Source organism: Microtus oregoni, unplaced genomic scaffold, assembly GCF_018167655.1.
Source record: "Microtus oregoni isolate MIOR12 unplaced genomic scaffold, Mior012 000018F_ref0000195, whole genome shotgun sequence".
Lineage (NCBI taxonomy): Eukaryota > Metazoa > Chordata > Mammalia > Rodentia > Cricetidae > Microtus > Microtus oregoni.
The window spans coordinates 33,706,469-33,732,606 of NW_024543077.1; the positions used below are offsets into that span (position 1 = coordinate 33,706,469).

At 40.9% G+C, this 26,138-nt stretch overlaps 1 protein-coding gene across 3 annotated transcripts in view; it reads right to left on the minus strand.

The window, feature by feature from the left end:
* The window catches only part of Tmeff2 (transmembrane protein with EGF like and two follistatin like domains 2), a 268,529-nt gene that overhangs the window by 17,962 nt on the left and 224,429 nt on the right, over positions 1–26,138 (minus strand). Inside the window, exons 8-10 of one of the 3 annotated variants that reach the window (XM_041668472.1) lie at positions 7,924–8,047; positions 6,404–6,562; positions 2,385–3,774 (exon numbers count right to left, since the gene is read on the minus strand). In XM_041668472.1, coding sequence (XP_041524406.1) covers positions 3,747–3,774; positions 6,404–6,562; positions 7,924–8,047 — 311 coding nt within the window. In that variant the 3' untranslated portion in view covers positions 2,385–3,746. Of the gene's footprint in view, positions 1–2,384; positions 3,775–6,403; positions 6,563–7,923; positions 8,048–26,138 lie in introns of those variants that run through there. The other 2 variants (XM_041668471.1, XM_041668473.1) reach the window with 2 other exon arrangements.

A 26,138-nucleotide genomic window follows, 5' to 3' on the forward strand; every position in this document is an offset into this window, starting at 1 on the left:
ATTTCTTTATTAGACTGGGCCATGTAAGCTCCATGCTTCAGCGGGCCTTCTGACAAAGTAGCGTGCAGGTTCAGTCAAGAGCAAACGAAGTGGATGCCGGGAGAAAGTGGGATGGTGTCGCGGGAAGAGCGGAAGAGGAAATTCCGAGTGTTTGCTTGGAGAAGAACATAAGGGTAGAGTTCCGGAGTGAATAAGAAAACTTGTTTCTGTCTTTATAGTTTAAGGACACAGCATTGTTCCTTCGCCCTAGAGAGGATCAGCAAGAATCACGTGAGGGAAACTGCAGACAGCTGAGCTCCAACTCGGTGTGAGGAAGAATGGTCTAGAAAACTACAATAGCACAAGAATCAAATGGCAGAGAATGAGAGATGAGTTAGGAGAGGCCAGCAGATTCTGCTGGTACTGGACTGTGTGTTCCCATGGATCGGGACCACATTTTAGTTGTATTGCCCTAGGAACCAAAATAGCACATTTAGGATTCATTTTGTAGGTTAGCACGGATGTGGGAAGAAAGATATAAGGGACTTCTCCCAATACTTAGGTTTATGATTGCTGATAAAATTTACATGTAATGATGCATTTATGATTGTTGATAAAAATTTACATGTAATGACGCATAAACTTACTACAAAATCAGTAATTTCATATACTTGTAACCAAAAGTCAGTGAAAGAGTTTCTTTGAATAGATATGCCGCCATGGGTGGTACATTTTTGTTCTCTTCTTTAGGGAGAACAAAGGGTTTATTTGCCACAGCTACTGACATACAAAGGAAACTAGGGCTACTTCCACCTCTGTGTATGCCGAACAAATGAACCTCTCCAGGCAGCTTGCCAGGGATATGTCGTCTGCAGGTGTCAAAAGAGTGATTTCATAGAGACACTTGAGTGACAGCTATGTCAATAAAGTCAAATTTTTCAAACTTATGACAATCTAGAAAATCACATTTTTCAAAGCCCCAAGTCTTACATAGATTGTCACCTTTATTATATGTTAACAAATGCCTTAAGTTTCACTTGAAACCCTTATTTTTTTAATAGAATATTTTATATCCAGTCCATTTTGATTTGATGTGTCTTTTGTTTTCTAACAAAGGGGATGCCATCTCCTCTAGTTCATGAAGAAGTCATTTGAAGAAGACAAAAAAAAAAGCTTTATTTAAATCATCCGTAGGTGCTACAAGAACTACCCAAAGGTAAATGATAATAAAGAAATTATTTAATTTGGTATTTCATCTTATTCGTTGAGAATTTTCACAGTTGACTTCCCCCAAACAGTGATTACTCATAAGTGTCTGCTCATATCTGACAGAGGTTGGCAACAGCCTCCGCCAAGCTCCTTAGATTCTCAGGGATTTTCTTACGTAAATATGCCCAAAACGTATTTCTCCATTGTCATGAAACATTGTTTTTCGGTTTTCAGTTTCAAACAACAGTGCTCTGTGGGCCCTAAGAGCATAAATGCTCAAGAGAGCACTTGTCTTTTGTGAGTCTACCTTCTTCTCATAGAAGATATAAACACAGCAAAAGGTTTCTTTTCTTCTATGAGACGTGTGTGTGTGTGTGTGTGTGTGTGTGTGTGTGTGTGTGCATGTGTGCATGTGTGAAATCGCAACTGTCCTAGAACTAGCTCTGTAGTCTAGTCTGGCCTCGAACTCACAGGGGTTTGCCTGCCCTTGCCTCCCAAGTGCTGGGATTAAAGTGTGTGTGTGTGTGTGTGTGTGTGTGTGTGTGTGCATGCGTGCATGTGTGAAATCGCAACTGTCCTAGAACTAGCTCTGTAGTCTAGTCTGGCCTCGAACTCACAGGGGTTTGCCTGCCCTTGCCTCCCAAGTGCTGGGATTAAAGCGTGCAGCAAGGCTCATCTAGGAAACTGAGATTTGGGCTCACACCTACTGAGGCAGTTACAATTTCTTCCTAGTTGCTACTTCTGCTCACAGAAGAAGAACAGGTTTGGCCACTGTTTATATACCTAAGGTATCCCTTACTCAGATCCCCGAGGGCAGGTGTATTTGACGGAGAGAGCTAGGCTGCCTCCCAATAAAGACAAGTATCTTCTTTGCATTCTATTTTGACTCATAAAACACTTTCCCTCCCTTCTCCACTTATTTAATTTATATGCCAGAGATTTTTCTTTTCTGAGAATGAAAGCGAAAGACAGGGAAGAAAGGAGATGAAGCAGAGAGGATCCCAGTATCTGACATATTTTATGCTTCCTTGATACAGCAACTAATTTTTTCTCTTTCCAATAACCATCATTTCCCTTGGTCTTGGAATCACTCAAAACCTAGCTCCAGAGTCCTGTGCACATGAATGTGCTGTCTGAAGCTGCACAGAGGATGAAAGCCTGCTGTCTGCACAGCCTGTGCTGGCTGGACAGGGGTCACAGCTACAAATTACTGCAAATTTAAGAATGCCTTTTTTGTTCTCATCACTGAGTATTTATTATATATAACAAATACATGGGAAAGAAAAAACTATATTGTGTGATTGATATAAATAGTTTATTTACATTACAGAAAAAACATCAAGACAATGTATACTATTTCAAATATATCCATACATAATCAAATATAGCTGTAGTACATGTTTTCATTGGTGTAGATTACCACAAACGCAAGGCAACATGTGTAGATCTCGTCTTATTCTTTTGTCTCTAATACTGTATTGTGTAGTCCAAGCTGTCAGTTGTCCGGCCACTGGGAAACATGCTCCCTCTAGATTAACCTTGTGGATGCTCTTGTTGTGTTGTCTGAACTGTAGTGCCCTGTATTTTGCTTCTGTCTGTGAATTCTGTTGCTTCGGGGGCATTTCCTAGAAGGTTGGAAAGTTTACAGATCTTAGTCTAATGCGATTACCTAAAGTTCGGTCCTACAGTCAAAGAGCGAGGCTGTGGAGGCAAAATAGTCAAGTATCTCAGCGTAAAAATATACTGATTACTAGTAGAACCTTGGAATACTTGTAAAAGTTATTATTATTGCATTCATTTTATTATTATTTGCTTCTCCTTGCCGTTGTCTTCAGGCTTCTGTTGAAAATTGAAGAACAGAAGAAGAGAAATACCCCGCCCTTCTCTGTTCATTCCTTCAGTATGTTCGTTATATTGTGCAATGGCCAGACTCAGCACAAGGCCAACAAGTAAGTGCCAAGCTTATCACATCTCTCTTTAAATGTCTTCAACAACTTTCTATCTAAATGTCTTAACGATGAGTGTTATATTGACATTTCAGCGCTATAAGGTAAGATGCTATCACATTGGAACAAAACAGCTGATAACACCCGATATGTAAATGCAAAGGAATATTGCTTTGGTTTAGCCTAATATCATTGTACTGCATTAATGCTATAAAACTCGAGACAAAAATTGGTACCAATTATGTTGCTTCTACAAAAAGCTAATATTCAGTAACATCTGAAACTCGCTGATCTAGTATTTTTTTATTATAATAATAGACTTCTTTGATCATGCAAGCAAGAACAATATGAGACTAACAAAATTCTATTACAACTACAGGTGGTACAGTGGAAAATATGTATGTAGACATACATACACGTGCACACACATACATAGTAGGTGTGGGCCCATTTTTGTGCAGTTGCTGGGACCATATATCTGTCAAAAACAAACATGGATCTGAGCAGTCACATTTTCGACAAGCGGGAGATGACAGTAAAAAAGATGACAGTCCACCTTCTCAACGGGACAAGTCTTTTCACTTGGGATCAGGTCTCTAGATATTCATATTTTTATGAGATATTGCTCAGGAGGCAGGTTCTTGAGTAGACAGAAAAAAAAAGAGAAACAGATTTGGGTGGAAGTGGGTAGGACAGGAGAGAAAGGAAAGGAAGTCAGAACAAAGAACAGACTGGATGAGATCAACATTAAGAGAAAATTGAGGACAATGGGGGCATCTAGGCTAGGGATAATGCTGTAAACTCTCTAGCATCTGGGCACTTTGGTAGAGGTCAGCCGGCAAACAGGCTTTCTTGGGGTCAGTGGTGGGTCCACTTAGGGAGTCTGGTTTGTAAGCACTGCCTTTTAATGAATGGGACGAGTCTACCCTGGACAGTGGTGTGACATATGGATTCAAACTTTTCCTGGAGTGTGTTTCGAAGGTTTGATTGTACAAGGGGGAGGGTTAGATAATGTATGACAACAACGAAGGCATGGCTGAGGTGCTATTTCTCTTCCCCTAAATCAGATAGTGGTGGGGAACCTCAGCCAATCACATTCTGTTTAGGGTGTGTCCCCCTGAGGCCACAGAAAAATAGATAAAACGTCCAGGTGTGCTTGCCTCTGCCCTTTTGTTCCCTGCGCTCCTGGATGGCTGGAACCCTGTGTTTTGTAGGTTCTCTTTCTTCCATTTATTAAAAGCTGAATCTATTATATTAAACTGATCTGGTTAATTCTAAATACCGATCGACCATGCACCTTCAATTGGCGCCCAACGTGGGGCTTTTTGAGTATGGGTTTTGTTGTTGTTGTTGTTGTTGTTGTTGCTTAGTTTTGCATGGAAAATAAGAGAAAAAAAAGACATATTCATTGAAAATATAGCAGACATAGCTTACTCAAACTGGGAGCTTAGTCCATGACAGAAGCACACACAAAACTATGAGCAGCTAGGAGCAGAGAGGCAACATTAAGTGCAAAGTTAAAGCAGTAGACCGCTGGACAGCATTTTGAGTTCGTGACTCAGCTGTGTAATCTCAGTATGTGATAACATCTCACGTTGCAGGGTCTCTGCCGTGAAAGTGAGGATAACTGTTGTTTTGTTTTGTTTGTAACGTCGTAAAGTGTGTATACATGTGCATTTGTGCAATCAGACATGTGAATAAACATGACAAAATTATAGCATCTAAATACAAAATCCTGGCAAAATAGTCTATATATTCCATTAAACTTAGGAATGAAACTGTGATTAATAGCTTATTTTGAAGAAGTTTGAAGTATTGAAATTCTGAGTTTCTCCACTCTATGAGACAGCAATCAAGTTGTTATTGTGTGAATATTTATACAAGTTTTGTTTTTCTATGTGCCCTTAGGGATGTCTGATACAGTTTTCGGTGTCTCAGATTCTTTTTTGTCTTTTCATTTTGTGCTCAGGACTTTTGGTTTTCAAGTTGTTTTTAAGTCAGCTGCACATATTTTCATTCAACCCACTGGCTTGCTTGGCATCTAAACCTGAGAGTCAAGATGATGGACTCAACTTGGCTTAGGGTTGCCCCAAGCTCCAGTGATGATCTCCCCTTATGCCTGTAGGCTGGGTGAGAATTTGTGAGCTACACTTTCTCTTTTTAAAGAGCAGATCCCACACTTGTCTTCAAAGAAGGTAGCATCATACAGATGCCAAGGTACATTACAGTCTTTATGTTTTAATTTCATAATGCTTCTTATTTTCCCATTTTTGGGGAAAGTCTCTGATTTACTATAGAACTGAAGAAATGGATGAAAGTCTTCATGTCTTATAGATGTGATAAAAAACCCCAAAGAGTTACTTTGGACGTTTTAAAAAAGAGAGTAAATTCAGTTTTTTATTTATCTTTTAACAGATCTACACTGGCCTTTTGGCTGCCACGAGACATAAATGATGCATTGGGTTTAGAGTCTAGTTCTTGCCGACCACACGTTTACACACTCAAGAGGTCAAACAAATCCCCAACTTTGCTCTTTATCTCAAACTGAACCTCAGCCATCACCCGGGAATCATGGCTCAATTTCCGGTTGAAACTGGATGAAATCTCTATTCTCTTGTGATCTCATCCCTGTTCAAATAAAAATTACCTTTTTTTCTGGGCTTGGAATTTGCTATTAAGTTATGATATTTGCCGCTCTTTTGAAAATATTTCGAAGGTTTTCATTTAGTAGAACACAATCTTTCCCGTTGCGTTGAAATCACTGCGATTAGCACTTACCATGTTAAAATGAAAAGGTGTTTGTTGTTGACACCAGGTGTGTTAACACTGATGGTGTCCAAATGTTCTACTTGGAAATAAAATGTTATTAATGAGGACTAGAATTGAAGCATTTCTACACCTTATATAACAGCTATTATCACTTTGGGCAGAGCAATTCTGGTAGGTAAAGTTAGTGCTTCATAATTTGAACGAAAAGTGGCCTTTTACAGAGAAAAGAGTGTTTAAAAAGATGTTATTCTCTGTTAGAGAGGAAAATAGTCTTAGGACAAAAACAATACTCATCTTAATATAAAAATGAGTGAAATAAGTTGTGCCTGTCCTGTAGGAAAACCCAGGCCTTTCCACGTGGCTGCTGAAATGTTCTCACGGGGAGGAGCTAGGACTCACGGAGAATGGATGGCTACAGTCAGTCCACCAAGAGACTCGGAGTCAAAGGGAGGGACAAGCGCTGCCCTCAGCTTGGGTGATGCCCAAGCATGGTTACTGACCTTGTGATACAGAGGACCACCACGCAGATGACAGCGATCTGAACCGTTCCAATCACCGCTGCAATCAAGACGTACTGAAATCGGACCGGGCCGGGCACGACATAGAGAACGCTGTAGTCCTTTTTCTCACAGTGCTGACCAGTGTAGCCAGCATCACATCTGGAAGGAAGGACAGCATCTGGTCACCTGTGGCCCAGAACTCTGTACTCTTAATTTGTTCCGTTAACCTTGGTTAACATGGATATGGATTGCTTAATGACACAGTGCAAAAACTATACAGCTGTTTCTTTTAGAACTGTTCTACGCCAGAAAAATGCTGAAAAAAATCTCGAGTCAGAGATACACCAGGAGTAATTTCTTAAACTGGATGGCCATAAAGTCATAAAGGTCTTTGTTTTGAACAGAGGAATGTTCTTGAAATTTTCTTCAAATGTTCTGAAGAGAAAAGTCTTGGTGCAGGCAATACAGGTATACAAACAAGCAGTGTGAGCATCCTATTAGACTAGATCTTGCTTCTCACTCACTCAGCCTCCCAACCAGAAGTTCAGATAGGCAATTTTCATGTTGAAATAAGCATTTGATCAAAATACACTAATTTGGATCAATATGTCGTTGCTCTGTGGAAAGCCTTTCGCACTTGACTCTGAATTTCTTGCAACTACATCCTGAGGACTTTTCCACGGGTCTCTGGAGGGTGTAATTTAATAACTGCTAGAGAGAGAGGGACTGCAGAGCTCTCTGTGTGTCATGTTCACTCTGTCTGTTGAAGAACAGGCATGTCCCAGGGTATTCTGGGAAAGGAAACAGGTATGGAAGGCAGCTGTGGGTGAAAGACAGGCAGACGGACAAAGAGAAGCAGAGACAGAGGGGCAGGTGGAGAAAGAGGTCCAAACAGTATTGTTTCTTTATTTCATCATACTCCAGTGTATATTAATTTAAATATAAATATGTTTTTATTTGAATTTTCATCTCAGAAAGAATCTCTGTATGTTCTAGACATGAGTAGATATTTATAAACTGTATTTATAATCTAAGCCCAGACAAGCAATTTCTTTCCGTCTCTTCTGAGTTTGAACTGAAGCCATGGCGGCCAATCATCTCATGATCCTAGGCTCAGTAGAAAAGAGAGTGAGTGTCCGCCAAATCATATAGTTCATAGACCATTTGGAGCGTTTTGGAAATAACCTCCCCAAAAATACTAAGGGAGGAGTGCCAATCTCAGCTCTACATTCAGAGGGCAAGACAGTAAAAAGAAAGTGATCCATGTCTATAAAATTATACTGTAAAAACAGAGTGGTGTGCTGTACACTGAGTGGATAAGGTTTACACACATCTTTTCATATCTCTCTCTCTCTCTCTCTCTCTCTCTCTCTCTGTGTGTGTGTGTGTAGAAGAGACAGAAACTTGAATGTTGTTCCCCTGCTTGGGCAGAATGTAAAGCAATCTTCTGCTAACACTTAAAAGCGAGTTTCTACATTTCAACTTTATGCCTTTTAAAAGTTTAACGAAGGAAATGTTACCTGCAAGATGGCTCCTGCATGTTGATGGAATGTTCACACTTCCCGTGCATGCAGAAACCATTGTAATGTTCCGGGCAAGGTATGTGGTGTTCTCTGGCACTTTCTTCTAACTTGTTAGCGTTCTCTGCGAATACAGATAAAAGCAAGCGCCCCTGTAAATACCGTCTGTGCTGGGTAAGATCAACTCGTACATTAATAAGAAAAGCTACAGTCGGAAACGCGGATGAAAAAAGCGAGGACTAAAAGGTCATGCTTCAGAGGAAAGAGGGAGAGAGCATTGAAAGACAGACGTCTTCACAATTGTGTTTAGAGATGAAACTGCAAAATTACCCGGAGCTTTTTCAGGCTTCTATGCAATTTCCTACATCTTTAACAGCCACTGACGTCGCCACGAGTTGTCAGATAGCTTTAATTCTCTTTGCATAGAGCCTGTACGTTGATCATAAAAACAATTCAAGAAGAAATTCTCGACTTTTTTTTTTCAATTTCAAAGCATAACTTCTCTGAGAGCAGATTTCTCAAATGCCTCGATACTTCTCAACATGAGGACTAAGTTAAAAGATGGCTGTGTTCAATTGTTAAATGTTTTCTAGACCAAATGCAGATTTCAACAAACACAGCCTGTCAGGCATTTTTATAATATATTGTGAGTGCAAGGGTTTTTTTTTCCATTTTGCACCATACATTTTTATTGCCACAATAATAAAATTGGAGATTGTTTTAGAATCGCTTGTATAGATAGTCACATTTATTTATTTCGATCCATATGGTCCTACACCTCGTTTGGGCAAAACAGTAGAGCTGGCCCTGGGGGTGGGAGTGCAGGGAAGCAGGACCCAGGGTTGTGTGAGCAGACCTGGCCCCACTCCCTACTGTCTGTGCTGGAAAGCTCACCCAGGTGTGGAGGGATGACCAATCCAGGCTCAGAACCAGGGCTATGAGCTAGCCCAGCCCAACATCCACCGTATTTCGAACAGCTGGAGTGTGCGAAGGGACCCGACCTCAGGACCAAAGCTGCATGATCTCCATGACACAGGGCAACAGTAGGCTATCCAAGAGGAGCCCCAGTGAGGGCCCAGTATCAACAGTACAGCAAAAGTCAGAGACCTGGAAGCAGGTGAGACTCATCGCAATGAACTTCCAGGGAAAGACGTATGAATTAAAGAGACACTGTGTGACTCTCTGGACCACACAGCAGCTTCCACACCAAGACTTTTGTTTTGTTTGGTTTGGATTTTTTTTTTTTTACGATTTTACTTTTAAATTTTATTTTGCGGGGAGTGGGATATTACAAGGGCAAAAGGCAGAAGCGAGGGTAAGGGGAGATGAATGGGATTGGCATGAAATCGATAAAAAGAATCGATAAAAAGTCAAAAAAAAAGAAAGAATGATTTATGAAATCTAAACTTAAGGAAAACGAAACACCGTATATTCTAAAAGAAAACACTTCCGCTGTCATTAGTAGTTCTGTTTTCTAATGTTTTTTATGATAACGCGTGGATGCTTTTGGGCTCCTGTTTGCTCAGATATGTTGACTACACATTCGCCACACCGTCTCCAAGCCAGTGTCTGCTGAATTTCTTCTGTGTTTCTTGTACAGTGATAGAAGGTCTGGGCTGGAGAGATGGCTCAGTGGGCAAGGATGCTTCCTGTGCAAGCGTGGGGACCTGGGTTTGGCTTACATCATTAATGTGAAAAGCTAGGTGTAGACACATGCATGCCCGCAACTCCAATGCTGTGGGAGTGGCTAGCAACAGAGGATTTGCTAGGGCTCATGGTTTCCCGTTTTGGTCTGTGTTCAGTGAGAGACTCTGGCTTAAAGGAAGGGAGTAAGGCAGACAGGGATAGATGAGGACACATGATATTCTCTTCTGACGCGTGCGCGCGCACACACACCCACCCACACCACACGTACAGGCGCACACATAGACACAGGCACCCACAAAGGCACACACATAGACACAGGCATACACAAAGGCACACACACACACACACACAGAGGCACACACATGCATGCACACACAGACACACACACATACCGACACACACACACACTCACACAACGCAGTTTTGCCTTCATTGTCTCTTCTGAAATACAGTATTCTTGAAAATTTCTTTCTGGATCAATGAGAAATATAACTTTATCGATCTCAATCTACAGGTATTTTTTCAATCTATAAGTATTCCTAAGCACCATAGTAACTGGGGCAGCAGTGAGAGAAGATTGCAAGTTAATGGTTGTTTTTCATGGAATGGATTACTTCCCATTATCCGTAGACGGGGCGCCATGTTTTATTATAGCATATCTTTACAGCTTTCACTTGCAGACATGGGTGTTAAGCGTATTCATCAGGAATAGGACGAGCCTTTGCCACTCGCGAATTAGATGGATGCCTTATTTATATTTAGGAGGAGCTGCAAAACATCTTTCCATACATTTTAGGATCTAGATGCCATGTGCAGAACATTAAAGTTTGAAGCAAACTGTTAAAATGTTTAGTGTTTTCTTTTGTAGGGGTATTTATGCATACAACGTCGGTGAGTGATAATTCAACGTGTATCCTAGATTTATAAGGAATATATCGTAGCCACGGGGCAGAGAGAGCGCAGGTGACATTTCAGCACTTCATTTGTTTTGTCTGTGATATTTCAGCTACGGTGTAGTTGGTGATCTTTCGCACTGAGATGTTTCGGCACTGAAAATCGTCGCGAAAGTTCGTGAACTACTTCCATAGAAAAAACCATGAGGCTGTGGGAATCGTTTTGGCGTCTCCCATTCGCTTAAGGATTGTATACGTTTTGACTAAATTTTTTGGTAGGACACACAAGAAAATCATAGTGTGTAGTACTGAGTGCCATCTGACCAAAATGGAATCAGGGTAACCTTGGTGTTTAGATGTACCAGTGTGATGACCTGGTTATTCAAGAATCCGCGGAGAAGCCGGGCAGTGGTGGCGCACGCCTTTAGAGGCAGGCGGATCTCTGTGAGTTCGAGGCCAGCCTGGTCTACAAGAGCTGGTTCCAGGACAGGAACCAAAAAGCTATGGAGAAACCCTGTCTCGAACATCCAAAAAACAAACAAAAACAAACAAACAAACAAAAAAAGAATCCACAGAGAAGAGCAGGCTTTTTTTCCTGCTGGGTTCAGAAGGCCACAACCGGAGTAGGCAAGCCAGGCCTGCGCTCTTGACAGAGGATTTCTCAGCAGTGGGGATCGTCAGGCCCACTGCTCATGAAATGAGCCAGCACTGATTTCCATTCTTATATCTGAATCTTCTCGGCAGAGCCAACGATTCAACACTTCTATTTAGTGTTCGTTAGGAACACCCCAGTGCTTCTGGCACTCCCGCCTGTGGGGAACTTCCCCGACTGCCTCCGTTCCAATTAAACACAGCCTTTTCTGTCAGAAGGTCTCTTGTCTTATTAACCTGGGTTTCTTTCTGCTAACTATAAAAGAAGATCAAGAGTTGTCTTAACTCGAAACCCATCCTTGAGGGTGTTTTTAAATTGAACCTTACCCCCAAACTGACAGTTTCTGATTCCTAACAATGTCCTATGTGAGCTGATGTCTAGGCGCTACATGTTTTTTTTTTTGTTGTTGTTGTTGTTGTTTTTTTTTTTTAAATGAAGGTATTGCCTCAGCGTGCAAAGAGCTGGCTTTTTCCTGTTTCCTGTCTAAGCTGTGGAACATGGGGGGGGGGAACTAGTCTCCATAATAAAGTCGGCTAATTAGTTTATTCTAGCTCTTGTGAGCGTAGAGGGCTCTGTTTTGTTGCTCATGTGATACTGTCAAATAAGAAAGTAGAGAAATTGAAAATAAATGAGTAGAAGAAGTGATCCCTGGGCAAGAAAATGAGGAGTCGTCATCAATATATGTCAACAGATTTATAGTCAATCCAACCAAGGAAACCAGTTGATTGAAAACCCGAATATACGACCAGTTCCCGGGAAGCAATAGACATACTTTAGAAATGAGATTTTAGTATATTAAGGCAAGCAGAAACACAGAAATCTAATATCTCAACAAATATACTTATGAGTCATGGTAAATATTTGTGAACCTGGAGTTTATGTACAGTGGATATTTAAGCAACAATAAGGCATTCAGAGATTTAAAATGATATAAAAATGACACTTTGGAAGTGTATATATTTCTTTGAGTGCCTGACAGCTCAGACATTAATTTCTCTGTTTTCCATTTCAATGAGGTTTAATGTAAGGGTTATACTCTCCCTTCAGAGAAAGGTTGTAGCTAGGGTACAAACTCTTCATGTCTCTGCTAAACTCTGCACCAAGTTTCCCGTTAAATATTTACATATGTAAATATTCATTCAGGAAGAGTACATGAGCCTTCGCGGAGGTGTTCTCTGGCACACCTTGGAGTTATTTGGGGGCAGAGCTAATACAACCACATGCCCATTGCTAGTCAACAGTTGTCAAGGGATGCTGAGGAGTTATGTTCTTTCGTATAGTTAGTTACAGAGACTGCCCTTTGTAAAGAAGACAGACATGAAACACCAGAGACAGAGAGAACGGTGCAAGATTCAGCCTTACCTTATGTCAAGTCACCTAGGTGTGGATAGAAAGGAAACAGAGACAAATCAAGGGGCTCAGACTTGAGTCAGTGCTGCTCACAGTGAGGAGTGTTTATGTGTCTACCTGTTATTCTATAGTCTTGATATGGCACAGAAGAAAAATCAAAATTAAGGGATTGTTCTATTTCCACTAATCTCATCATCCTTTGGTTTTATTTTGGCTCTAAAATTTTTCTTAAGATATAAATATTATCTTAAAATTTTTAATATTTATATGTATAAAACTTTCTTTTATGATACTATTGGTTATATACAGTATTAACTAATTCTAGAAAAAGGCTTCATGTAGCTCGCTGTCCATGATTCTGGGTTTGAGTCTCTATCAGGAATTAGGTTTGTGTATTCTGGATGTACTCCACAAGTTGTGGTATTTTAACTTCCCTGAGATCGGCAGCATAGGACATATAAAAACACCTAAGCTTTCTGTAGTCAACTGTGACCATTCCTAACAGTGACCTTTGGTGTCTCCGAAAGGATGGTGAGTCCCCACAACAATGATACCACCAGGATTGTGGTAATGCCACTAAGCTGACAAACACCACCCAAATGTCAACTTTGGACTACCAACTGCTCAGAACGAGTTCAAGGTAGCTAGCTGAGATAGTCCAACGTCATGCACTATTCTAGCCAGGGCTTCAGATAAGACCTTCACTTTTCCATTACACAGAGACTGTGAACAAATGTTATAAACAGCTCTCCCAGCACTTGCCCATTGTCTTAAATTTCTCAAGGTCCTGTAGAGACGTTGTTGCCTCTCAGACAGCAGGAAGCAATCCAGAGAACACAATGCCCACATTCCCAAGAGGGTGAGTGTGTGTGTGAATGGATTTTGGTCATTCAGTGGGTTATGACCATTTTTCATTGTTTAGAGGAATTGGTTGTAAGTTGTTATTGGTAATGGTCAGGGAAAAAGTAGAACAAAGAAGATTAAATTCAAGGATCTTATTTTGGAAGGAAAAAAGGAGATATAGAAATTATGGGATAAAAGTAGACTACTGAATCTATTTTTAAACCAAAAAAATCAACTACTAGTCTTAAATATTTTAGGTTGGTGTGGATTTTTTGTATATTGATACAAATTTTATGTTATTTATGTTATATTATATATATGTTTTTTCTCTTATTTAAAATATTTTTGTATATTGATACAAATTTAAGGTTATTTTTGTTAAAGCATACTGTATATACATTTCTACTGTTGTTTAAGGTATTGTACCTTTGCTGCTCATTTAACAACATAATGTAAATTTCTAGTCCTTGAAAGTTTTTATTGCAAACTATTTAGGATAATAAAGAAATGCAGGTTAGTAGTTAGTCACCTATTGCAATCAAACTTGTAGTCATGTTAGGTATGTTTTCAAGGTCAAACATAGATGTATTTTAGATAGACAGGTGGTTTTAAAACACTTCAGAGATCTACAGAATAGGGTATTTGGAATGTTTTAACAATATAAGACTATTTATGACAATGAGGCATGTGTGCTCCTGGCAGCATCAGTCTGTTTCAGAGATGGTGATGTGCATCAAAGAAACTCCACATGGAGTTTGGTTTCTTTGTGGCAAGTTTAGCCACTGGGCAAGAAACTGCCCTTGCCTTGACTGCTGACAGTATGCTGTCCAAATTGGACAACCAGGACACAAAAGAAATTGACTGCTGAACCTTGCCAAGATAAGGTGGGACAGTCCTCCACAATTCCTGCTTCACAGAAGTCTATCAGATATTCTAGGCCTGTATGTGGAAATTGGATACTCCAGTGTTACAGAAGAACTTTGGGTAACTGTCTAGGCAGCCTGCTGTTTCTGTCATTTCTATAGTTTTGGAAGTTGTTTGCTCTTCACTTCCTGTTTACTCTGATAATATTATATCCTTTATGGGTCTCTGGTAGTGTTGAAGGCAATTTATAATTAGAGTTCTCCTTGTTCAGAAAAGGAAATCACAAAAGAGGTGCAATGTGTATAAGGTTGAGACACATAAAAAGATACAAAGTGAATTAGGTACAAAACATTGAACTTCTCAAGATAGTACAGATAATGAGTATTTTTTCTCTAACTTGCCAAATGCAAATTGTAACTGTAGTTCTTCCTTGATAAATATTTCAGTTGTATATAATCTTACTACCTTGAAGTTAAAAGCATCCATTTAATTAGACAAAAGGGGGAAATGCTGTGGAATTATCTTTTTGTACACTGTAAATAAATACTACTCTCATTTGTTGATAAAGAGTTGAGTGACCAATAGCTAGGTAGGATTTGAGGGGCAGAGAGAATGTTGGTAAGGAGGGCAGAGTTTAAGGAGTCTCGAGTTGACCCAGAAGAAGCATCTAGGGAAGTTCAGAGGTGAGGAAAACAAGTCTTGGAGCAGCACATAGATTAACAGAAATGGGTTCAATTAAATTGTAAGAGCTGACTGGAGACAAACCTAAGTAACTGACTTAGTATTTATAATTAATAATAATCTCTGTGTGGCTATTTGGGGAACTGACTGATGGGAAAGAAAAGTTCACCTACACATCCTTCCCCAGCCCAAATTTGAAATACAGTATTTGGAGAACTCATCTGTTAAAGCAAGGCATTATGTTTCAAAGCAGAGACACTACTGTGTGAAACTGGACTAAAACCAGCAATGTTTCTGAAGAGAGAACGCCTTTGTTCTGGTAATGGCTATAGACTGTCCAAGGAAGTGTTGAAAATCCAGTCATGCCATCTGTTCACACGCCTTCCAGTGGGTGTGTGTCCAGAAAAGGAAATTCGGAAGAGAAAACTGAGAGCCCCAGTTATAGAGACAGGCGTGGAATACTATTCATGTATGATGATGTTAATTAAATACTTTCATAGCCAACCTGTTTCTCTTGTTCTGATGCTCTGCTCTCTTTTCTTGACGTCTGTACAGCCTACAAAGAGTGAGTAGCTCTGAGATTACGACATGAGAATCTAATCCATTGGGTAGTGACATATTTTATCATGTTTTAGTTGAATGAAATGATTTGGCATTTCTGGTTATTTTCCTTTGTGACAGTGCAAATCATCTTTTTTTTTTTTTGCTTTGTAAGATCAAAGATGAATAGATTGAATATCATAAGCTAGAGTCATCTGAGAGCATGGAAACTCAATTGAGAAAATGCCTCCTTAAGAATCAGCTGGAGGGAATTTTCTTAAGGATCCACTGATGGTGGAGGACCGGACCCATTGTAGGTGGTGCCGCCTCTGGGCAAGTCGTCCTGGTTTCTATGAGAAACAGTCCGAGAAAGCCACAGGGAGCAAGCCAATAAGCAGCAGTCCTCCATGGCCTCTGTATCAGCTCCTGTCTCCGGGAGCTGTCGGAGCCCGTGTGGGTCCAACACAGATTCCCTAACTGGACTGGAATGGAGTCGCGAGGAATAAACAGACACAACTTACACGGCCATCGTGGAAGGGCAAACTCTCTCTCCCAAGATCTCTCGTTTATTCTCCAAACAGCTAATATATCCTCACATCAATAGAGCGGGAACACATTAGGCCATCTCCTAGGCAACCAGGTGCCTGGACTCAAGTCACATTGCATCTAGCAGTCAGGTAGGCCATGAATTAGCATCTCTAAGACATCCTCCAAATTACAAAGGAAGGAAGCACCAACATCCTGACCAGTTTCAGTCAACACCTCTCCAAAGGAGATCTACATCCTTGCTATTGTTAGGCAGAGACATCTTGTCTGCAGAGCTACGCGCGTGATCAGCTCAGACTGGGCCTATGGCTTTTGTGCCATACAGAAATATAGGCCTACAACCCACTCTCTCTTATTAATTTTAATAACCCCTGTGCTTCTGCAACAGGACAGATGAGTCACGCCTGGTTTGGGCAAAGTCCTCTTTATTTACCCAATTTTTTTTTGTCATTGGAACAGGCATCTTTTATGCAAGCCCCTGTCTTAGGCATCTGGGGAGAAGAAGCTTTAAACCCGTCATTGACTGCCGACCTCTGTAAAGAGAAGAGATTAGTGGAGAGGAATAAACTTTTTAGGCCCTGTGTATCAGCCATATCTTGTCAGGATGTATCATAATGCTTTATGAATAATTGCCCTGTAAGAGTTCCTGTCCTGACTTCCTTCAGTGATTGCCTGTTACATGAAATGTAAGTAAATAAACCCTTTGCTCCCCAAGTTGTTCTGGCCAGGGTACCCCATCAAAGCAGCAGTAACCACAACTAGGACAACCACCTTGCTTTAATCAGGCTTTTGTTTACGATAAATGAAATCCATAGGTCAGCAATCTCAAGGAAATGATTCTCTGTAGGTAATTTAGGGTGAGTTGGGATGGTCCCAAGGATGAAAGCATCAAGAATTCAATGCCCAGTAAAGCATCAGAAAGGAAGGCAGACTCCTGCTCACCGTAGGACACTAGAGCTGCTTCTTAGATAAATGTGAGTAGATGCGAACACTAAGTCTCTAAAGGTATAAAGAGGCAACGGGGCTACCCCTTCCTGAGGCTAAAGTCTAGAACTACTGTATGCCAGACTAGATTACTTCATACATCTTGATTCCTTAAGCTCTGAAAATAATGATTCTTTTGCTAATATGCAGTTATAGTATATCACTAGCAAGTGGTTACTTTTATTGGGAATATTATTATTTTATATCCTAAGAGAAGACTGAATAGGGATATTAAGTGGAATATATTAAACAAAAGAAATCATTTTTGCCTTAGTTACAGGAACATCATAGTTTTGAAAAAGTATAAAATGTCTTAAATTTTGACTAGGCCATAATTCAGATATGTCACAGAGTGATCTCACCTGTGCATTGTCTTCTTTGTGGAGGAAATAGATTTTGTGGGTTTAAATTCATCTTGTGGCATCATTATTTAATATTGCATATTATCTTGAAAAGCACATACATGAGTTACTAAAAGTGGATTATTATCTTTAACTTATCTGTTCCTGTATGCACACAAAGTATATTTTGTTTTTCTAGAAGATTTAATATTTTAATGTTGAATATATATAATATGGAGCTTTTTATTTAATTTTCCTTTTATATTATTATTTTTTATATTTATTTTACATGCCAACCACAGTTCCCCCTCCTTCCCCTCCTCCTACTTTTCACCACCTTTCCCCCAACCCATCTCCCACTAGCAATGGAGGAGTGTTTCTTTTACTCCACATTTCCTCCAGCATAAGCTGTCATTTGTGGTTTTGATCTTGGCCATTCTGACAGGTGTAAGATGGGATCTCAGACTCGGCTTGATTTATTTTCCCTGATGTACAGAATCCCACCAGACTTTCCAAGAAGAGTTATACCGGTACTCCTCAAATTGTTCCAAACAATTGAAACAGAAGGAACACTACCAAACTCCTTTGATGAAGCTAACATAACCCTGGTATCCAAACCACACAAAGATACAACAAACAAAGAGAATTACAGGCCAGTCTCCCTCAATAACATTGATGCAAAAATACTCAATAAAATACTGGCAAAACGAATCTGAGAACACATCAAGTAAAAAAACCATCCACCACGATCTAGTTGACTTTATCCCAGAGATGCAGGGATAATTCAACATATGAAAATCTGTCAATGTAATCCACCATATAAACAACCTGAAAGAAAAAATGCACATGATCATATCTCAATAGACAATGAAAAAAAGCCTTCAACAAAATCCAACACCCCTTCATGATGAAAGTCTTCAAAATATTAGAGATATAAGGAACATATCTAAACATAATAGAGACAATTTGCAGCAAGCCGACAACCAACATCAAATTAAATGGAGAGAAACGCAAAGCGATTCCACTAATATCAAGAATAAAACAAGACTGTCCACTCTCTCCATATCTATTTCAATATAGTACTCAAAGCTCTAGCTAGAGCAATAAGACAACATAAGGAGACAAGGGATACAAATTGGAAAGGAAGAAGTCAAACTTCGCTATTTACAGATGATATGATAGTTTACAGAAGTGACCCCAAAACTCTACCAGGCACCTTTTTATTTAGTGACAGGATGGAGAAACTCTCACACAGACTGGCCTCTCTCAGGAAACTCAGTTTTAGTCTCTTCCTACTTACTGTCTTATCTCCAAAGTAATTTTGAAATAATTTTCTTTAACTAACTAGAAAAAAAATGTCTAACTACTGTCCCGTGTGTTTGCATTATGTCTGAGACAGAAGAAAGTGATGGATCTGAAGCTATCCCGTGATTGTTCCTATTGTTGATGAGAGTTGGTCTTGGAGAAGATAGTCGGTTTCTGTGATTCCCTCTTTTATTATGATAAAAACATGAGGTGGTGGGAAACCTATATAGTTTGAATTGTAATTTAAGGATTTTTTTTTTTTACCAGAAAGGTGTTCCAGGACTGCTGAATGAATTCTGAATACATGAAATATGATGCGAGTTCTTGCAATAGAACGGATTCCACAATGGGCTCACCTGCTGCCATCATTTTCTTAGGCATAGATGAATGGATGAGAACAGTCTCTCCTTCTCTAAGGCTCTGGGACCGAGACTCCAGAATGCTAGCTCAAAGTCATAGCTGGGCACACAGGACAGAGGCCAGGACACAATCATCACTCAGTATGAGAATCACTTGGGAAACTAGGGGAGAGTGACCCATTCTGGAAAGTGCTACAATTCGACATTTTCCCCTTCAACTTAAGCATACCACCCCCCTACCCCTTGCAAGCATTAAGTGAAATTGCTTGTGAGAAATCTGTACTAGACGGTGACATGTTGCTGGGGAAATAGAGGTCTCCTCCCAGGACCGTGAGTCTTATTTACGAAAGAATTTAAGAACTGATTCAGAAGGAGCCCTCAGGACAATTAGTAGTGCTTAAACGAGAAACCCCAGGGAGGGCAAGCTGAAAATCTCCGCAGCTGCTCAGAGAAGGGAGACGGTGAAGGAGAAAGGCTTTTGAATTAGTCATAGAGGTTTACAAGTCGCCACATCCAAGAGGGAGGTAGCCTCAGAGAAATAGTGGAAAAGTCCAAAGAGGCAAACAGAGCAAACTTGGGATCTGGTCAGCCGTCAAACCAAAGAGACAGAAGAAAAGACAGAAGGAAAGTGAGGTCTTCTTGAGATAGTAGTCTCGGAAAAGCAGCCAGACTTACAGGGCCTCGAGACGGGTACATAGTGACTGTGCACAGAGCATGGTTTCTGAGAAGGAAAATTATATCTTCTCCTAATAAGAATAATTATTCATCCCACCTTTTTTTTTATTTTTAGCATGATTTGAGGCAAATTAAGCTTCTTCTTGGCCAGGGAACTGACAGGCTTGGCGATATTAAACCTAAAGTTTGGATAGCTTGGAACGTTAGGTCTCTCATCAAGGCCAGAGGTAGAGTCTACTCTTCAGACCAGAAGAAAATAACTTTCTCTTAATTGGCCTCCACAGGATCGTTTCAAGACCGCAGTTACACTGCGATGTGAAAGTTTGCCAGCTAGGCTGTGAGGAGAGCTATGGGCAGGGCGAGTTAGAATGTAAAGATTGGGCGTCTTATTCCACATCAGGCCTGACATAAACTGTGAGCAGATATCACCTCCTGGACGCGCTCTTGCTGGACATATAATTAAAGTCAGCAGCAGAATCTGCTTTTCATGTTACCGTATTTCCAAGCCAAGCCTTGGTGGTGTTTTCAGGATTTCCTGCATGTGAATTGGACTCTGAAATCTGTGTAGTAATCTACGGACTGGTTAACTGAGATGCAAAACTATGTTGCTATTCTCCTGGACTCTTACTAGTTACGTTTCAAACTATAACGTGTTTATAGAGACGGACACTGAAGAACCTGTGAAACCTTGGGAGGGCCATTTATGTGTAATATTTTAGCTATGGCATCTAGACCCAGTTATTACAATTCAAGGGTTTGTTATGATGAGGCTTTTTGGGAGTTAGCCTAAAATCCTAGATTTCCAAGGGAAAAAATGGTGTTCCGTTTATTATTAAGAGCAAACTATGCAAATTTTTGACGGTTTGCTTTCTTTGACTCTGACTTGACAGAGTTCCCCATCGTGAAGAGAGCAGCGGTCGGAGAGAAGATCTGTTGTGTCTCCAACGTTCTTTTCCCGGCTTTTCTCTACAGTCAGGAGCCCATCTTCCAGCAAGTGGGCTACTCGTAGGTTTAGAGGCTTTAGCTTGACGACCTTTAAAAACCACCATGACTTCATAGAACTTCACATGGCTTTTACAACCCTTCGGTCAATATCAGGTCTTGGAAAGAGGCATGTAGTAATAAGGAGCATCGGGACTGCGTCCCCAGCACCCCGGCTGCCTGGCTAGCTTATGCCCCAAAATAACAACACACAAACTGTATTCTTTTAAACACTGCCTGGCCCATTAGTTTCAACCTCTTAACCCATTTCTAATAGTCTATGTAGCACCACGAGGAGCGCTTACCAGGAAGATTCTAGCCTACGTCCATCCTGGGTTGGAGCTTCATTGAGTGTGCCTCAGAGAGCAGAGCTATCACGTCTACCCGGGAGAGGGGAGCATGGCGTCTCTCTGAGCTCACTTCCTCTTCCTCCCAGCATTCTGTTCTGTTTACTCTTCCCACCTATGTTTTAACCTATGAGGGCCAGCCAAGCAGTTTCTTTATTTTTTAACCAATGACCTTCCTCCATCATGATTCATTAGTCTCCGGGGCATCTAGAGCTAGAGTTGCTTTGCTATTATGGGGTGGTTTGCTCAGCTCCACCCCCTAGGCTACCGTGACATTTATTTCTGCTGCAATTCTTCTCTTCAAAAGTTGAAGTTTACTAGGAACTTGAGAGAAGGAAAAACCCAAGGGAGGGGATTTTTATTAGAAGGACATTTTCGTTTCTTTTGTCTTCAAGTAAATCTATGCCTTTCTGGCCAAATTTATATGCGTAGAGGCTGTTCAGGGGAACCTCTCTCACTGAGACTTTTTTGGTGACAATTCTGAAAACTACTGTAAGTGACAACAGAAAGAAGTGATGGGTCAAGGCTGTATCTATTTTAGCTGCCTGAGCTGAGTGTCCAGCTGCTTCCTTCTCCTTAAGTAGTGTATGAAGAAGTGGTTAAACAGTCCAGATGAGCATTATCAGGTAATATATTTGTTCTTACTTGTAACATGAAATTAAGGACCCACAGAGAGTGCTAGGACCGAAACTAGACACAGCGACAACAAAGACTTTAATAATAGAGGGACCACAGGGACCCCTGAAACCAAGTGCAAAATCCAAATCACAGAAGCCAAACAGCAACAGTCCCTCTGTGATATGTTATACGAATCTTATTAAAGTAGGTGCAGTGTCTAGCACTGCTACATGCTATATGTAATATGTTATACATAATGTGAATATTTATGGTCTCTTAGTGAGTTGAGCTTGTTGTCTTTGAAACAGGAATAATTAAGACAAGATGGAAGTAGATCTACCATTATTCAAGGACCCACAATAAGACTATCACTGTTTGAATATATAATGCGGTAAAAATACTTCACTTGTAAGAGCCTCTCAAGGAAGATTTATAAACTGTTTTGTGTAGATCAAGACACCAATGGCCAAGTAGATTTGGTGATATTTTTGGGAGTCTGCATAGCAGACAATTGAAACGAGGTGTCAGCTTATTCCAGCATCCCACGCAGACTGGCTTTGGTTGAGAACTGGGTAACGCAAAACAGCATCCAACCTCGCATCTTGTTTGGTGTTCCCTGCTTCAAACCTTAGCTTCTTCGTTTCACTCTGACAAGGGCTTCTCTCCTGCTTTCTTCCCCTTAGTTCAGGGGAGGCCCTCATTGTGACTCCCACCCTCTACCTTCCTTAAGGTCTCTCTACATCAGTCTTGTTCCCCTGTGCCTTCCACTCTCTGCTCTATCCGCAGCTAAGCATATAGCAAGACATTGGGAAAATAAAACGGGAAGTCTTCCTCAATCCCGGTCTCTTTCCAGCATCATCTACACCCCCTTTTCACTCCTTACCTTGACTTCTACTTTGTCTTTCCCATCTAGTTTTCAGAGACCCTGCCGTGGGCAGGCAGAGCTGCCATAGCAGGTGGAGCAGAAGTGACTTTGTTCCTAAACTCTGTGTCCCTGCTTCTCACAGGCAGCTGTTCAAACTCTCTGGAGTATTTGATACAGTTCACTACATCCTTCTTCCTGAAGCCCTGACTATGCCTGGTCTTCATGAGTGCATCTTCTTCTTTGCATGGTGTGTGTGCGCATGCATGCATGCATGTGTGTGTGTGTGTGTGTCTGTGTGTGTTGTCGCTCTTCACAATCAGTTTCTCAGGCCCCTGCTTTCCAACAAATTGTTGTACGTCTTTATCCCTTGCTCAGACTCTTCTCTTCCTAATCTTGGCAAATTATGAGATGGACACACACACACATACACACACACACACACACACACACACACACACGCTCTATCTCTGTCTTTCTTTCTCTCACAAAGCCTTTATCCAAGGCTTTCCCCATCACCTACGTCCTCTGTCCATCACCTAGGCATGGACAGCGGTTCTAAAATGAAAGATTTATAACCATCATTGTTTAGTGATTGAGAAATACGGGAACGGAATGTATGACGTTCCCGCTAATGTATTTTTAATCTTGCCTGATTGGTGGCTTTCTTTGGTCTGTAAAGCTATAGAAAACTTCATGAAACTGACTCCGTATGGAAGCATGGAAATTGGGGTAACCCAGATCTGTGTTCTTGGGTCACTCAAATCGGTCTAGAATAAACTTCTTCCCTTTAGACTGAGAGCTGGGTTTTGTGTCACGGTACTGCCCAGCAAGAGGCGGAACTTTTGATTGACAAGAAGGAAAGACATTTCTATTAACAAAATAAAACAGAAACAAGGCATGGATTTTCTAAATGGAAGCTACGATTCTAAAGTAATGAAGCTCTGCTTTCATTTCTGTTTCGGCACATAGCCATTCATTTATTCTCATTCCTCGCCGCTCCAAAACTGTCACTGCTGACACACTTGGTGGTAATGGCAGCGACCGAGACTGGTAATCAGCCTGCTTTTCTACAAGATGGCTTCATGAACTGGAGAGCTTTTGTTATTTCTTCAGCTAAGGAACAAAGGTATAGCTTTTACTCTTCAATAAGCTTTCACGAGTTGAGCCGCTAAAGCACTTTGAGAGAAGAGATACTGGGAGTAACGTGTATCTATGGGAACTGTTTTAAAGCTCAACTTTGGCGGGGGGGGGGGGGGGCGGGGGTGGACAAAAGGAACGAACTAAAGGCTTGCAACTTTAGTGGTAAAATAACTTCTAATGTTTATGGTCCTGGATTATTCAAGTTAATGCTCATTTCTAAATATGAATAAACTATTTAGACTAGAAATTGAAAACAGCTATGATTATAGGCACTATGTAATGTAGATAATGAGTGATATATATATATATATATATATATATATATATATATATACATACATACAATATGGCTGCCATTAGAAGATGTTTTGGTGCTCAAATACCTCTCAAACTATGTATGTGTGTATGCATGTTTGTGTCTCTGTCTATCTGTGTGCACTTTGTATGGACGCGTTATAAATTATCTTCTGTGTATACAAAATTTAATGAAGTACATGCTGAAGTGTAACCCTCTGTTAAGGCAATGCTGCCTAGGGTGAGCTCACTCTATTGCTCCCACGAATGAATTCCCCGCCTACATCTGATGGTGAATCACCATCAAAGGGACTGATCTTTTAAAAAGTCCATTCTATGGAGCAAGAGGGGAGTTTCTAAGACTGTGGGATGCAAAAGGTCACGAGAAACAAGGTCCCAAGAAGGCCCCAGAGTCCTTAAGAGTCTTTAGTTTTAAACTGAATGTGAAAACTCACTCAGCTTTTTCAAAAAGGAAAGAAAAGACAGCTTCTTATGGCATACAGAGTAGGAAACCATTGCTTTCAGGCTTTGTTAGTGGCATTCTATGTTACTAAAGTATTTGAGAATCTAATACTATTAAAATATAAACAGTAATGAAGTGTTTACTTATTATGGACATTATTTCCATAAGATAAGTGTGATAAAAATCTGTACCATACCTTTCTGCAAAATATAAATATTACAAAAAAAATGTCCATTCTAGGTGACTCTGGCATTCCATCTGAGGATCAAGAGAGCTGACCTCATCTAACTGTGTCCTCCTTTCTGTCTTTGTTCTGTATGATCAGCTAGTTTCTTTAGCACTCTAGACTGTCTTTGTTGTAGGGAGACTGTACCATGCTTGGCACCTTCTTGGACCCAAATCTGTGTTGGCTCTCAAAATCCTGAGCTATCAAGTCACAATCAGCCACGGACGGTGAGCATGCAAGCTGTGGATTGTCATCGGCTTCTTTCCCTGTGTTCACCGTTCCTGTCACAAGGAGCCCTTAGGGGCCTTCAGCTGGCCAGCCCCTTTTCACTACAGGTGGTCATCCTGAACTATTCAATTAAAAGCCATCTCTGGTAGCCAATATTCAAAAGAATATGTTGTGTGCCCCTCCCATGTGTGGATGTTTGTGAAGTCTCCCAAGAAAGCCCAATTCAACCTGGGCTTCTTTAATGACTCTTAGTAACTACCAAGAGACCAACAAGACCTCCCTGCGTGAAAGCTAATGGAGCATCCTTTTGGACATGGTAATGAGTGAGACAGCCGAGGAGAGGTACATTGGTACATCTCGTACCAATGCTTATGATGGCTTCCGTTTCTACGTGGCAGGGAAGGAATGTTGGCTCTGGGCTCATAGCTACTTAAGTTCAGCTAGTCTGCGGAAAAGATAAAGTCACACATGGCAAGAAGGACAGGAAAGGCAAAGGGAAATGTCCCGGAGCAAGATTACCATGTGTGGCCATGTGATAGCTGGGGGCGGTCAGGCTGAGACAAACAGCTACTTTACACTGGGAAATGCTAATAAAAGGACATGCCTTATGTAATCAGAATTCCTACTTATTTGCTTATACAGCCTCTCCCTTCCCTTTCCCTTCAGTCCCCCCCCCCTTTTTCCCTCTTCTCCCCACCCCAATCCTACTAGGGATGGAATTTAGGACCTCTCTGGATATTACCTCTGAGCTATATCCCCATCCCTCTTTCTACGTTTTATCTTGAAACAGGTTCTCATTAAGTTGATCAAGCTGAGCTTGAACTCGCTCTGCAGTCCACACAGGCCTAGAACTTGCAATTCTCCTGCCTCAGCCTCCCAAATAGCTTGATCATTGGCCCGAGCTACCAGGTCTGGCATTCCCTCTGATTTGAGGAGCACCTGGTCCATCCATCAGACGGCACTCTGGGGACACTAGCCAGGACATCTCCAAATGTTTCTTGCCCAATGACACACAGAAAACATGACATTTAGTTATTAGTACAGGATCCAATAACCAACATGGGGGCTGTAGTCACTCGAGCTATCCTGGGGGCCAATGACATTTCTGTCAGGCATTTGGGATACATGAGAATGCTTGGCATTAGGCGACACCCCGTTTTCTGTCAGACTGTGTAGTATGCTGGCCTGTCTCAGTTGTTTGGGACATGGACTGACACAAAGTGGGTACTCAATATTTACTGTAATAAGTAATTACATATAATAAGTAAGTCATATAGGCATAAAAGACATATGTGGCAGCCAACCATCTGTGCCCTGGTGGAGGGACAGAGGCTTTGAAAACATGCGTTTGCATATTTGTCTCTAAGGACCAG